The sequence below is a fragment of the Porites lutea genome, chromosome 5 (assembly GCF_958299795.1).
Source record: "Porites lutea chromosome 5, jaPorLute2.1, whole genome shotgun sequence".
NCBI classification, from domain to species: Eukaryota; Metazoa; Cnidaria; class Anthozoa; order Scleractinia; family Poritidae; genus Porites; species Porites lutea.
In genome coordinates this window covers 14,237,138-14,252,483 of record NC_133205.1, presented here as the reverse complement: position 1 = coordinate 14,252,483, position 15,346 = coordinate 14,237,138, and the positions used below count along the sequence as shown (strand labels likewise).

At 40.8% G+C, this 15,346-nt stretch overlaps 1 protein-coding gene across 9 annotated transcripts in view; it reads left to right on the top strand.

Annotated features, from left to right (window-relative positions):
* The window catches only part of LOC140938960 (transient receptor potential cation channel subfamily M member-like 2), a 34,543-nt gene that overhangs the window by 15,432 nt on the left and 3,765 nt on the right, over window positions 1–15,346 (top strand). For 8 of the 9 annotated variants that reach the window (XM_073388500.1, XM_073388499.1, XM_073388501.1 and 5 more), the window contains 12 exons: window positions 1,740–1,911; window positions 2,817–2,945; window positions 4,389–4,637; window positions 5,382–5,562; window positions 6,147–6,276; window positions 6,680–6,888; window positions 7,384–7,516; window positions 9,169–9,773; window positions 10,114–10,301; window positions 11,581–11,666; window positions 12,991–13,092; window positions 14,157–14,243. In XM_073388500.1, the coding sequence (XP_073244601.1) occupies window positions 1,740–1,911; window positions 2,817–2,945; window positions 4,389–4,637; window positions 5,382–5,562; window positions 6,147–6,276; window positions 6,680–6,888; window positions 7,384–7,516; window positions 9,169–9,773; window positions 10,114–10,301; window positions 11,581–11,666; window positions 12,991–13,092; window positions 14,157–14,243 (2,271 nt within the window). The remainder of the gene's footprint in view (window positions 1–1,739; window positions 1,912–2,816; window positions 2,946–4,388; window positions 4,638–5,381; window positions 5,563–6,146; window positions 6,277–6,679; window positions 6,889–7,383; window positions 7,517–9,168; window positions 9,774–10,113; window positions 10,302–11,580; window positions 11,667–12,990; window positions 13,093–14,156; window positions 14,244–15,346) is intronic. The other variant, XM_073388497.1, reaches the window with a different exon arrangement.

Genomic DNA, 15,346 nt, shown 5'->3' with positions numbered 1-15,346 from the left:
CACAAGCTGAACCCACTTATGAATTATCCTCCGGGTTCCAAGCTGGAATCAGTTTCTCTAAAGTCCCAAAAATTACCCGGCCCGGAAAGCTGTTCTGTTGACGTTCAAGATCGATGCTTCAACAGTTCAAAATGATAGAACAATCAAAAAACAAAACTCAAGCAAGGACCGACGCTTTTATTCTTTAGATTTTTTTCTAATACAGTCAACTCCCTTTATAGCGGACACCTTGGGGACCACGAGTTAGTGTCCTCATTAGCGAGAGTCCGTAATAGCGGGACTTTATTTCAGTCAAACGTCTGTAAATTATTTTTGCCTCGGATTTAGCTACTGTCCGTATTATCGGGGTGTCCGCTATAGTGGAGTTTTCGCAAGGCGAGAGTTGATTGTACTTACTTTAATCCCCGAAACGGAACGGGGGTATTCGAGAAACAGCTGGTCCCTGGCCTGCTTTTGAAGGAGGCCAGTGTGCTAACCAATGAACCACAGGGTTAACAAATAACGCGATATAATACGAAAATTCTTTATATCGGGCTAAGAAATCACTGATCACAAATCGTAGCAAATTTTTCCAAATCTTATTGGTTAGGTCTGTTAACTTGACTGTGTAACATTAATTACCGTCAGGATTCACAGGTAGAAAGTCAGCTTGTATAACTGCAGGTTTTATTCGACACATAACTTTCAACAGGTAGTAGTTACATTCTAATCGCACTTTTATCTTAAAGGACTTCATAATCGCACACGGCGATACCAGCCGAACTAATATATAGAAGCGCTTGGTCGGCTTAGCTTCAGAATACATACTTTTCATCGTTTATACAGATGCTGTTCGTTTATACGGCTTATCTTGACTTTTTTAGCCTAGTTAAGATTCTCTGTGAGCCAAATGAATGCAGTTCCGACATTCGAGACCTGAGGCTGTCGCTTGTGTCGTGTCCACGTAGTTTGGTTTTCGCTTGCTTTTTCAACTGGGTTACTTGTTGACGCATGCTTAGTGATATGATAAATTCTCATTTTCTCCAAACTCCGGTTAGTGTTACGTGGCTTCGACGAAAGTATCCTCTTACTAATATTGGCATTGACAACCTGATAACATAACAATTGAATTTCAGTCTAGTTTTAGCTTAAGCTGAAACTATATAAAACGAGGACCCGAAATTTCAGGAATGAAGTAAATATATATTAAAAATGTGTTGATTGAGTCTTGGCCAGTTGAGAGATAAAGGGATATGTTTTTTACCGTAAATCCTTTATTAAGCCCCACCGGGACTTAATTATTTCAACCACGTTGGAAGGGAGGGGCGGGGTGTTTGAAGGGGGATGGGGGGGATGGGGCTGATTTAATTTAGCGATATGAAAGTATCAGTTTTCCATGAAAATTTGAACGCAAAGTGGAAAAGCTCGGCCAGATTTCTTGCACTTTGCACTTAAAAGTTGGAGATCATGTAGCGTAAGATCAAAACCAAGTCCGAACTTTCAGCACGTGTGAATAAATCATACCGGATTTGTCTGCGTGAAGAGTTACAGTTTTGATTAATTGATACAGTCTATCATTCAAGAACAGAGGGGACATGGATGGGGGCTTAAAAAGACGGGGGGGGGCTTATTTGAGAGATGGGTCTTTTAATAGAGGGTTTTCGGGTATCTTGTCTTAATATCGGCGATTTTCCAATTAAATTGTCTCTAATTGTCATGGATATAAGTGTTCCTGTTTGTCTGTTGTTTTTTCTACCCAGGTCACTCTCGACCCACAGCCGTTCCGGAAGTAGTGACTCGCTGAGTGTAATCAGACGCGGATGCAGGATTGACGAGAATGCCAAGGCTAAGCGTGGCGCCAAAAACCTGAGCCTTGGTCACAGACTGTACGAGTTTTACCGTGCACCTATCACTAAATTTTGGGGAAATGTGGTTTGTACTTAATATGTTAACGAGTTACAACGTGAGAACGATATTTCCTCCGAAACTACTATGATCTGAATTCCGCTTACTTTCTAAAAACTCTGAGAATGAGGTTGAAGAAGCGCAAAACGTCGGTTTCTTAATCACCGCTTTATGAAGCTTTGCAAGAGATCTGAGTGCGAGATAGCGCTAGATGACAAAAGATAACGTGCTATTTTAAAATGTTTTCTTGCGCGTACCTCTTCGTCAGCGGGTGTACGCCGGAATTGATTTTACCGTTTTTACTCGTCATGCATTAAATGAAATTTAACTGATTACGAGAAACTTTGAATGAAGATGAATGCAATAATTTTCCTCATCCCCGAAAGCAATAAATGAAGGTTGGAACGCCCACCCACTCAGTGGAAGAGATATTTTATGAGATGTTTAACCAAATCTGGAGCTCCTGACATAGTGCCTTTCAAAAACAAAAAACATTTCTTATGGCCGACCCAAAACCAAGAGGGATGAACGAAATATGTTCATTCATGGAAGTGCCCGTATACACTCGGAAGGGCGTAGTTGTATTTAATTACAAGTTTCAGTTGGATACTCCAAAGGGCCTCCTTTTCATTTGCTTAACAATTGCCTCTACTGTATTTTACCCCCCAGAAATTTAGAGGACTGTCTTTGTAATTTTTTCTTGATTCACCATTTTCACATTTCCATAATACAAAAATTTTGCAGAAGTCTTCAAATTTTCTTCGGACGACTTTAAAACCCATGTGAAAATTTGATGGTAAACAAAGTCTATTATGGGAAATGTGAAAATGGTGACTGCAAAAGTTTCTCTAGTCGTTCTCGATATTACGTTGAAGCTCTTGATTTCAGCTAAGTATCTAGTTGTCTTAGCTGAGTTTACTTTCTCATGACAGATTATGTACTTCGCGTTCCTGCTGGTATTCTGTTACGTGATTTTAGTTCGTCTTCCTCCCCACCCTCCCCCGTGTGAAATGCTCCTGATCATCTTTGTGTTCACATTGTTGACTGAGGAAGTAAGACAGGTAGGTGTTGCGAAATATTGGCAAAAAGGATTTTTAGATTTACGCCAGTTTTTGTTGTTGCGTTATGGTTGTTGTGCTTGTGTTTGTTGAAGGTTAGTTTCCCGGCATGATTTTTTTTTCCATGTCGATCAGTTTCTAGTTCAGATAATATTTTATTTTAACGCGTATCATCCAGCAGCTACAGTGTTATAATCCGACAAGCAGTAAATTAAACAACGTGGAAACCGTTGGAATCTTAAAAAAAAAATGGCCGTTGCCGTTTTCGATGTTTTGATCCACTGTCTGAGGGGGGCTGCAATTACAAGCTGAATACGAGTTTGAAAAACATTCGGCTCTACGATTGGCCTATTGCCCAAATCTTCTAGCAACCATCCAAGTGATTCCCACTTAGTTACTTTCTAGGGCTGATACGTGCGTCTAAGGATTTGAAGAGAACGCTCGGTTACCTAGACTTGACGAATGCTGATTGAGTCCTGAATCAAAACAGAACGCACTTTTAGCCTCCCTTTACGCAGGTCCGGACAAATTCTTGAACGGACAAACAGACGTACAGACCGGGGCATTTTTGGGCAACCCAGATTTTTTGGGCAGCAAGAAAAATTTGGGCAAAGCCCGTTTTTAAAAAAGTTTTCAGTTCAATTCTGGCATAACTTTCTATTTTATCTGCATAACTTTCTAGCATCATATCGTAGATTATCGACTGGAGACTCTCGGGACATCTCAGAAATCTTCTCCTGTGTTGCTTAAGATTCTGTTTTTTGTGCTCATATGATAGATTCAAATGTAACAAAATTTCACAACATATGAAGGCCTATATTAGTGCATCGTATGACCCTTGTTTCTTTTCGATTTCCGAGAAAAGTTGAGTAACTTGCGGGAATATTTTGGGCAAATGGTTCATACCCCCTCCCCTGCTAAAAAATCGACTGCCCTTAAGCCTATGCGGACAAAACATGCACGGACCCGCCGTTTGTTTACACGCGGTACCCGCTGAACAGTGCAAGTTTTTGAACGGCAAACAGTACTGCAATCTGTAACAGAATTTGCACGGTTCCGTGTGAACAGGTTGCACAAGTAAAAAATTCGTCCCTTCAAAAATTTGTCCGGACCTCTGTATAACGGGGTCTTGGGCATTTCTTCGAGAAATATACAGGGAGAATTGACAAGACAAGACAAAAGGCTACTTTTATGGTGTGAGTAAATCACTTTATTACACGAAAATTTTCCTTTATTAAGTCGAAACTTTTTTTTTATAGCTCATGGTGCGAACTGCTTTTGCCCTAGGAATTTTACCGTTTTTTAGTGTTCTGTTTGCTTCTGACCTCGTCTCTCCGGCAGTCTTATCAAGATTTACGATTTGGGCCTTGAAATCTCGTCAACTCCTGTTTGTCTTTAACCCCAGGTTAATCAATACTGTTAATAAATCGCCTTCTTATTTCGTAGATGCTTCATTCGGAGGCCATAACTCTCAATAAAAAGATCAAAAAATGGGCGTCGAGTAAATGGAATTTGTGCGACGCTTGTGCTGTGGTTCTGTTTTTTATTGCTGTTGGTTTCCGTATTCACCCTGGTACAATAGCAATTGGTCACACGCTCTACTGCCTCGATATCATGCTGTGGATCATCCGGGTACTTGACATTTTCTCCGTCAGCAAAATCCTGGGACCTTATGTTGTCATGATTGGTCGAATGGTAGGTATGGATTAGCCGTAACAGAAGTACCTTTATGGTACCACCGAGGGCGCATAATCAGACGCAGCAAGCCTTCTGTTTGTCATTTCAGATGTACAAACGCAGAGAGTTCATTTCAGTTGATAGAAAATTCGTTTTTGCCCTACAGTTTACTTATGAGCATATCATAACTATGAAGGAGCATAATTTCTCTGTTGCAGTACGATATATAGGCAGACAGGTAAAGTGTCTACTCGATCTATTCGTTTTGCGTCTATCATGAGTGCGAACTACAGAAAATAGTAAGAGCAGACGCATGTCACTTGTCATTGTTTCCGGATCTGGTCTTTATCCTAGACGACTAATACGAGACGTACAATCAAACTCTTACCTCCCCTGCCTCCTCCCCTGACTTTCAATTGTGTCATGGCCCTCGCTACCATAGTTAGTAGAGGAGACTGGTTAGGAAAGCCTGCAAACATCAAAGTTGAAAACAACGGTGCTGTAGCCAGTTTATGTTGGAAGCTCCCTGACCGAGCATGATCCTTTGCTTCTTGTTCACAAATTGTGACTTAATAAATTAATGCGACGTTTCTATTGATCAATAACTTCAAATTGATAGAAATGCTATTGAGCGTTGTCCACGGTCAGATCCAAAAAAGCTAAAAAAAACCTATAGCAAAGGGTTTCCCATCCATTCCACTTTAATTAACTATGTCGCTACTGCGTTATTAAGTGATTGACATTGCTTCTTTTTTTTTGCAGACAATTGACATGGCGTATTTTCTACTAATCATGGTGGTATTTCTGATGGCCTACGGAGTAGCACAGCAAGGGATCTTATTTCCTCAAGAGACTGGTTCCTGGGGCCTTATCTCCAAAGTGTTCTTTAGACCCTACTTTCAAGTCTACGGAGAATTGTTCATCGAGGACAATGTTTATAATGGTTAGTATGTTTCGTCTTGATACAAGCCCTATTTCCTTGTCGTTTGTCGCGTTACCTTCCAAGATAAAAGACTTTATTAGCTCAAAGAAATGTTAAAAAGTAGTAGTCTAGTTTTGTTAACCCATCCACCCACACCTGAAACACCCGACACTTGAAGTATTAATTGTGGAAAACCGATCTTAGTACGAGGAAGAACGTATGGGTATAACTATTATCATATAGAGAATTGAACTGAAACTTGTTCATTTTGTCACAAGCGTGACCATGTTGTAGGTTCCTTTGTAACGTGCGGTCTTTATTCTTCTAGGATCAGCAATCTAGAGAGCATCTGTTGAATTAATAATAAGGTTGGGCACGAAAATAAGTTTCAGTGGCTAGAGCGCACAACTATTTAAAATTCCAAGGGAGATAAGCAATCTTTGGCCATGTTATGGGTCATACACACAGATAAATTGGTTAGTACCCAACCCTCCTCAGGGATGTGGATTTGTGAATGCATGTATTAGGGATAAACAACATTCGTCCATCAATATATTCTCTTGGTGAGGGTTGATGCCAGATTTTCTAACATTTTTTTCTTGTAGATAAGGAAACCACAGCTTTCAACACCCCCCGTCATGATGAATTTGGTGGCACACTGGTGACTGTCATCATGGCTTTGTTTTTGTTGGTGGCCAATATTCTGCTGCTTAATTTGCTCATCGCTATCTTCAAGTAAGCGAATTATTAACCGTGACTTTTTACAGCACGGGTTATCGTTAAGACTCAGTTTGGTCACTCGCTTTACCTCTCAAAGCGCCTTTCATCGTCATTAACATCATCGTTATCATCACCATCATCAGCACCATCATCACCGTTATCATCATCATCATCATTAAAATAACAGCTACAACTTATGCTGTGCTACGCACTGGGTGTTTTACATAAACTATGTATGCTACATGTTTTGAGTTTATAGATTACTACATCATCACAAAAACACAGATTGTTCAAAAACGCCCTTGTTTCATTTCTCTTTTTTGTATTTTCCTTTTTCTGAACGAAAGTTCATTGGTTAATATTTTGCTGAATTAAGGTTGCCAACCAAATTGATTTTCCTCGTTATTTGTTTCCTTAGCAACACATTCTCCAATGTTCAAGCTAATTCAAACCAGATCTGGAAATTTCAGCGGTATCATCTTATCATGGAGTATGCGCACAGACCTCTCCTTGTGCCGCCGTTTATTATCATCAACCATATCTACCTTCTCTACAAAGCTTGCTTTAAACGACGGTGCTGCAAAAAGCGCAGCAAACTACAGAGAAGAAGGACAGATAAAAAGCTAAGTTAGTTCCTTGTTCTTCTACTGAATATTCTTAACTTGTGTCAAAGAGAAGTATGGTAGCCAGTAGCTATTTTGTAATAGAGATTCAAGTGCTTAACTTTCAGTTCAGATTCCCAGGACACAAATTAACTGTTTCCCTCGAGTCCAGTCATTAAGTATTTATAGTTATAGGTACAGCACCTGTTCTCTTGGTAAGTCTGATTATAGGCAAATGCTGTTTGGCCAATAATAAAGTCAACAATCAGTGAGTACCAAGGACCTGAAAGAGGAATATAAATAGTTACTGATCTGCTCCTGCTCCAATCTCCTCCTCGCAGTTTCACTGCTCTCGCCCACCTTTGCCCTCCTTGGCTTGTTTACGCGCCCCACCAAAACCGCCATGCTACGCAGGCTAATAGTTATGCTTGAAATTTGAGATTTTACACACTTCTAGGTAAAATTGATTTCTTTCTCCTGGTTTGCAATCAGTTCTCACGGTATGAACTCTACCTTACAGAACTCTTTCTAGAGAAACAGGATGTTCACAAGTTAATGTTGTTCGAAGAACAATGTACGGAAAGTTATCTTCAACAAAAAGACACTTTGTTTCACGCTACTCCTGAGGAAAGGGTACGAGTTATTGGAACAAGGTAACATGATCAAACTACAATATAATTTTAAAATATTTGACGTGTAGTTTATTGTTATTTACTTTGAATTAGAACCTGATTTTCTTGCTCAAGTTACCGTAAAATTCCGAAAATAAGCCCGGGACATATAGTTTTCAAAGGCCCTTTTTGAGGGGCATATCTACGGAGCGAAATTTGCGTTTCAAAATCGATTGGGCTAGCCTTATAGTTGGAAATAAATTAACCGTTTTTACTTTGTTTTACTTTGTACTTGAGGGCAATTTTCCAAGTACAAGCCCCCAGGGGGGCTTATATTTGGAGGGGCAATTTAACGGAGGGTTTTTTTTTGCGTTGCCGGTTTGGTGGGCTTATATTTGGAGGGGCTTATACCTGGTGGGGCTTATTTTCGGAATTTTACGGTAGCCTGTTTTTTACGGACACTGGTTAATACGGACAATCTGACCCGAGTGTTGTGTTATTATACACTGGTTAATACGGCTAATCTGACCCGAGTGGTGTGTTATTATACACTGTTTAATACGGACAATCTCACCCGAGTGGTGTGTTATTATACACTGGTTAATACGGACAATCTGACACGAGTGTTGTGTTATTATACACTGGTTAATACGGACAATCTGACCCGAGTGGTGTGTTATTATACACTGGTTAATACGGACAATCTGACCCGAGTGGTATGTTATTATACACTGGTTAATGCGGACAATCTGACCCGAGTGGTGTGTTATTATACACTGGTTAATACGGACAATCTGACACGAGTGGTGTGTTATTATACACTGGTTAATACGGACAATCTGACCCGAGTGGTGTGTTATTATACACTGGTTAGTACGGACAATCTGACCCGAGTGGTGTGTTATTATTCACTGGTTAATACGGACAATCTGACCCGAGTGGTGTGTTATTATACACTGGTTAATACGGACAATCTCACCCGAGTGGTGTGTTATTATACACTGGTTAATAAGGCCAATCTGACCCGAGTGATGTGTTATTATACACTGGTTAATAAGGCCAATCTGACCCGAGTGATGTGTTATTATACACTGGTTAATACGGACAATCTGACCCGAGTGGTGTGTTATTAAACAAAGTAAGCCTGGCTTTACTTACACTTGTGGCTGCACACTCTATATATCTCACTGGGAACCCCAGCAGAAGGAAAAACAGTCTATCAGCCCCTTTGCTAGGCCGCAAAGTGGAAACGATAATAAAAGTTACGTACTACTTGAAACTATTACCTTGTCGTGTTTGAGACACTGAGCGAACATATATTTCAGTGCGAAACTATTTCAACGACTGAAAGTTTGATAGTGCAAAAGTTATAGTTGAACGTCCCCTTGTATTTCAGACAGATACTTCGGTATTTGTAACGATTAAACGGGCGCCCGTCAAGTGCTTTTTTAAGAGTCCGCTTTTAATTACCGGCCCGGATAATACGGACACTATGGCATGACCCTTTGGTGTCCGTATTAACTGGGTTCCACAGTTCGAAAAATTTAGACCTCCAACTGTGAAAGTAAAAAGAGGTTTCATCTGTCATTTCTTGTCAGTGAATCCAGGGTAATTACCATACAACTGTTGGCACATAACACAATATTGAGTTATTTGATTATTCCAAACATTTTATTATTACATTTTTTTGTCAGAGTTGAAGTTATCAACAGTCATCTCAGAGAAACCAGTCGCGAAAATGAGACAAAAGTGGAGCAAATTACTAAAAAGGTGAATACTATAGAGGAGCGCTTGTCTCGTATGGAAGAGTATACAATACAAGTACTAGACATGCTCGCGAACATTCACGATCCACACACCTCCCCTCCTGGGGAAATAGAAGATACGTCTGGAGAGGGTGACGCGTTGAAGAGTGAATCAGAGGAAATGATATCGAGGAGCCTTCCCCAAAGAATGTTTAGCCGGATGATGAGTGTCCCGGCTTATGTACACCGAGCGACCCATGCCGGCTCCAGCTCAAGCCTTCGCTCTACGCCGATGTATTTCAGACACAAAGTGCCTCATAGCAACCCCTACCCTTCTTGGTATCGTCAAGCTTCGAACTATGGTAACTGGCGTCGTAAAAGCCTCCAGAAAGCTATTCGGAAGTTTAAAAGAAGTAATACGGCTATTATACAAGATGAACCTTTGGTGTCCTCCGAAAGTCAGTCGGCGAAGGAAAGTACACAGATGTCCCACAATCCTCCAAGGCAGCCACCACTGAGACGATCAGAGAGCGAGGGCGCAACTCAGTTACAAGGTTTGTTTGACTGTTAAACGTGTTACGGATCATTAAAAATCCTTAGTTTCACACCAATGATATCACATGACTGGACAACGCCAAAGGCGAGTATCTTCTACCTGTACAGAGGTTACGATTGAGAATGTGGATAATAATATTCCACCATCTCTTTGCATAGAGGTTAAACAAAAACTTTTTTGTACTGAAGCTTTTCGAGTGGTTTGTAAACCCAATCTGACACAGTAGCTGCAGTTCCTATTCTTTTTTAGTTCGTTTGCCTTTTGTCTTTTCCGCCATCTTTGGCGTTGTTCCTAGCCGATATTTTGCTTTGCGTGTTAGCTTCTTAGTTTTTTTCTAGGCGACACCGCTATCCATGGTAAATCTCCAGGACGCAGGCGCTCTAACACACTCCCTTCCTATGTGCAGTTCAGCGACGCATTTGCGGCCGCTAGGAGACTGGGGCTCCATGTGCAAGCGAGGCAATCACCTTATCCAAATAGCAACCAACAACGATACCCGGTTCCGGATTTCCTGGTTGACTGGGATGTAAGTCAATATTTCGACTTTGTACCATATTATAACAGATCATTTCAATTAGCCCAGTATATTTGATAATGCCTCAGTCTAGAATATTATCAGAGGTTATAGAAGCACTGACTGACAGTACCCTAGCAGACCCTAACTCTTCTTCTGATATGTGCAATTCGATCGTAAGTTTACTACTTTTGATTTCTCCGTTATGTAGCTATGTGACATGGCAGGAGTAGCTTGGTGATGAAGTCAAAATTCCTTCTCTTTAAAGAGAAAGGCAAAATGAAAAAATTTTTAGGATAAGAAAACCGAACCTACAATGCAGGACTATTTTTCGGGCGAACTAGCGCCCAATGTTTCCTGCGAATTGTCGCCTATTTTGGGAAGACCGTTTTAGTAAGAGCAGAATTTGCGAGAATAGGAGAATCTTTGTTTACATTTTTTGCCTCATTAACGTGGGCTTATTATTTTCTTACTACATGATTATAACACCATTCAAGTTTGTCTATCCGTGCTTCCTTCTGTATTTGCTGTGTTATTTTTACCTTCCCGGCCTTTAATGTTTTGAGCTGTTATTTCTATGTTTCACTCAATTTCAATTGGTGACGCCGCGGTTTCCAGTGTTTGAATTTTGATAATTTACGGGACACAGCTCCTTTAACTTTTTTGCCACCCAGCAATTATAGCATGCGAAGAGCTGAAAATTGCGCCAATTGTTCACGTCGACCAGCTCTTTTAACTTTTGAAGTGACTTTGCTTTAAGTCGTATGCTGATGAGGAAAATGCAAACAATGACGTGAGCAAATTTTCTTGCATTAGTCACTGAAAACGGTACCGTGTGTCTGTCCTCCATGTTGATTTCGTGTTATCTCGTGCGCGGGATAGACTGGATCTAACACCGTAAGGAAATCGCAAAAATGCCATTGCCAAAACCTCCGTTTTTTCCACCCACACGAGTACAACAAAATAGTGTTTTCAAAAATCTCCACTCTGGAAAGCATTTTTGAAAAGATGCGTTTTCGGTAACCGTTTTCGCCTGATACGTGTGGACGGTAGGACAAACTGGAGGGGAAACAAATCTCCGTTTTCAAACAAAAACGGATACCTGTGGGCTGGGATCAGTGACTCGTGCACCACCACAACTCCATCGAATTCTAGTGCTCTTGTGCCAAACCCCCGCCCCAGTGCCCACAAAACCAATTTAAAACAGAGCTAAGCATGCTGTTCGTAAAGTGGATCAAATAAATCCAGGCCGAGTTTTACCTACTCTTAACCTACGTCATTATTTGTTTAGATGCCGTTTCCAGGATATGCCCCTCCAAATTATACAGCGTTTGAAGTGATGAGTCAGGCTGACTGGGCGGACATTGATATCTTGGAGTAAGAACAATTTAATTATCTTTACATCAATAAACATGCGTTAAATTTGACCTGAAAAATCTTAATTTTTATCTTTCAAACAAAAAGATACCTTCTATATTACACCGTTTATAACAGAAATCTTGCAAGATGCGTTTCTTTAACAATCCCCTAACCTGTTTTAGGCCTCCAGGTAGTAGAGAGTGGCGCGAAATTGAGAGTGGAGGAGGAGTGAAAGGAATAGGGAGAGAGGAGGGAACTCCCTCTATCCCCAACCCCTCGCTGTGTTTTCCCGTTCAGTGTTCTTTACGCCGTACCCATTATCTGAATGCCCCCAATATTTTCCTACCAGGGAGTTATCATGAGAATGCTGTAGAGGATCGCCCCTGATATTAGCAAACTTTTTACCAATGCGTTTGATTTATGCGCTTAAAGGCAGGCGAGTTGCTGACTGTCAGAAGTTCATCATAAATTCACGACAACATCCATCCTCGGAGACCCAGGAGCTGCTAGTCGGTACGATAGAATGCTCGTGGTGAAAGTTTACTATAAGATCGAGACAAGCCCCTGAGCACTTACTCTTACCGCACCAGTTCCAGAAACGTTTGAATTGCTTGCTTCTGATTGGCCAGAAAAAAAACAATTTCTGGTCAATCAGCGAAGCCGGACGACTCTAGTCTTTTCTTACACGACTAGGAAAGTTTTCTAACCAAATGTCAACGAAGCCGGAAAGATTAGAATTTTCAGAAGTCGGGCAACGAACATGGAGATCTAAAATGTAAGCTTGGCATTATATACTAGACAATGTGAGCAAGGTGTGGGGCTCTTCTCGATCTTATAGTAAACTTTCACCACGAACATTCTATCGTCCCGACTGATTGCCCCCAGGTCTCCGAGGATTCCGAGGGTGGGCAACCTCCTCCCCTCATGAAACTGAGTTACCCCCTCCCCCACGTAGCATGAGTCTAAATACTCTCTTCGTTCCCGCAATCCGAGACCCGTACTTGGTCGGAATAATAAACTAAATGATGTGTTACTGTCAAATATTAACATATTGGGTAATTGTGTATACTTATTGCTGGCCTACCCAGCAATTCAGTCAATGGTGAAATTGGGTAGAATGAACAACCATCTATCTATCTCTCTATCTGTCTATCTATGCGCGTTTTTTTTTTATAATTTGCACAACACAAAATGTTAGCACTCTCTCATCTTAGACGTCAAAAAAAAAAAATCCGTGGAAATTCCCAGTTAATAGCCGCTTCCTATGGCTTTTGGTAGGGAGTAACATTCTTTGCATTTTTTATTCTATTGATGTTATTATTATATACTATTATGTCTTTAGACCAGCGTATAAACATGTAGAACTAAATTTCAACGATGTTGGTAGAGGTGTGGACAGAAGAAGCTATCAAGGAGTTTATGAAGTCGTTAATGGTGTACCACGGTAAGTTAAACATATTTAACATTATTAGAGCAAAATCGAAGTCAATCCATGGTCAAATAAGGTGCATTGGTTATGAAGTCCGCCATACGGTCGATCCGCGATAACTCGACTCGGATAACCCGAACTTTCCGCTAACTCGAACTAAGTCCCATTTCCCACCCCACTTTTCAGCTATTTTCACCCAGTTAACTCGAATTCCCCTCTAAGTCCAATTAGTTAAGAAGCACATCAAGAAACGAGAAAGGAGGTGGAGCCGAAATGCGTCCCGCAATTGTTTCTGGGATCGTTACTAGGGACGCGCCGGTCAGTTATTGGTTATATTTTCTCTGTCCCTAGCAACAGTCCCAGAAGTCTTTGCAAAAGTTAACTCGACCCTGGGGCCCGTTTCTCGAAAGACCCGGAAATTTTTCGGGCCCGAAGGCAAATTTTAAAATCAAAACCTGTTGATTATTAGCACAGTTCCTAGCCCACAAACCAGTTAAACTTGCTTCGATAACTGCTAGTTTCATTATATTGTTTTCAAAATTATTGAAACTGTGATCTTAAATGCAAACACAACAAACGTAAGACTGTTACCGGAACTTTCGAGAAACAGGCCCTCGTTTTCTGCTCAGTTTCTAAAGAGGTGAATGTGTAAAAAGTGCTGTCAGCAGCTCTCGATAGACACAGCATCTTTGTTTAATTTGGCTTTTATTAACAGTCCCCTCTACTAACTATGATAATCGCAAAGACCGACGTTCTGCGCTCTGACCCGCATAGGAACCAGGAACGTTATCCTTTCTATTCCTTTCTTATGTAACCTATCATACCACACCTTACACTATAACATTTTAACACTTTTAATCGCATCTCCATCAGCGTAGCAGTTTATATGAATATATGCGTTAATGTTTAAATATTGTAAGGAAAAAACTACCCACTGGTAACTACAGGTCTCTATACCTAGGAACCTACTTTTAATGATTTTGGCAAGCAGAATTGACCTTTTATAATTCACCATATTATCTATGTCATATAAACTGTGACGTATTATGAATTTGTTTTGTTTTTATTTTTTTTCACAGAAATCCAATGGGCCGCACGGGAATTGCTGGAAGGGGCCTTCTGGGACGCTGGGGACCAAACCATGCCGCTGACCCTATTGTAACGAGGTAAATACTGTACTATTACACGTCGTAAACAGATGAAATTTATTTGAACAATGAAGTTATGAAAGTTCAATTCACAAGTGGCATTTTGAGGGTAAACTTACGTTGAGTAGTTCAACAGACGCGCAGCTGAAACTCTGCGACGTGTACAGACTACTATCAACGACTCACTTTAGAAAGCTGGTTTAGTAACTTAGAACAAACGCCACTGAATCGTAGTCAACAGTTACCGGCGCCGTACAAACGACTTATTGACGAAATCAAGCAAAACTAACTACGAGAAAGGACTGGACAACTGACAATTTGACTAACAATAAACGACTGTTTAACTGTGACAATAGACGGTCGAAACGCGCCAATGACATTGCGAGTCTTCATGATAGCCAATAACATCACGACTTAACTGATAGACGACCAATAATATGGCGACTTAATTGACCAATCAGGTCAATAATCAGAGCTTATTAACATCAACTCACGTGATACAACCTACTTTTACTCTGAAGATAGCTACCGCACAGGTTGTCAAAACGTCAGTCAAAGTCAACAACAACAGTCCTGTTCAGGACTACGTTCACCCGGACGATCATACTACTTATAATATGACTCCGGGCACAAACCTTTCACTGAAAATAATACGTCATGCAAAGCTCCTAAACGACACTACGGCCAAAAAGTATTTTCGCTACGTCTTACATTACTCAAAGGTGCGCTACGCTTCGACTTTGTTACCTTCATTTTCTGTCTCCTACTTCCGGTGAATTTACTTTTATGAAATCAGCACCGGCATAGGAAGTTCAAGGCACTTGCAATCAGGCTGCCTAAACTCTCAAAGGTAAAACTTTCTTTTGGACGCAAATCTCACTAACACGGCCAGAAATAAACAAAAATCCATTCAAAATCTCTAAAAGATGTGTAGTATTTATTATGGGTAGTTCAAGACACCATCAGCACTCGGATCCCCTTGTTAAAGTAGGAAAACGCTCCTAGTGGCAAAATGGTTAAAAGAAACCACGATCAGTCCGCAGAGCAAGAGACTGAATAGCGGGCCCTCATCTCAACCAATGCAGCTTCTCTCGGCGTGCTCGCTTTAGCTGACTCCAGCT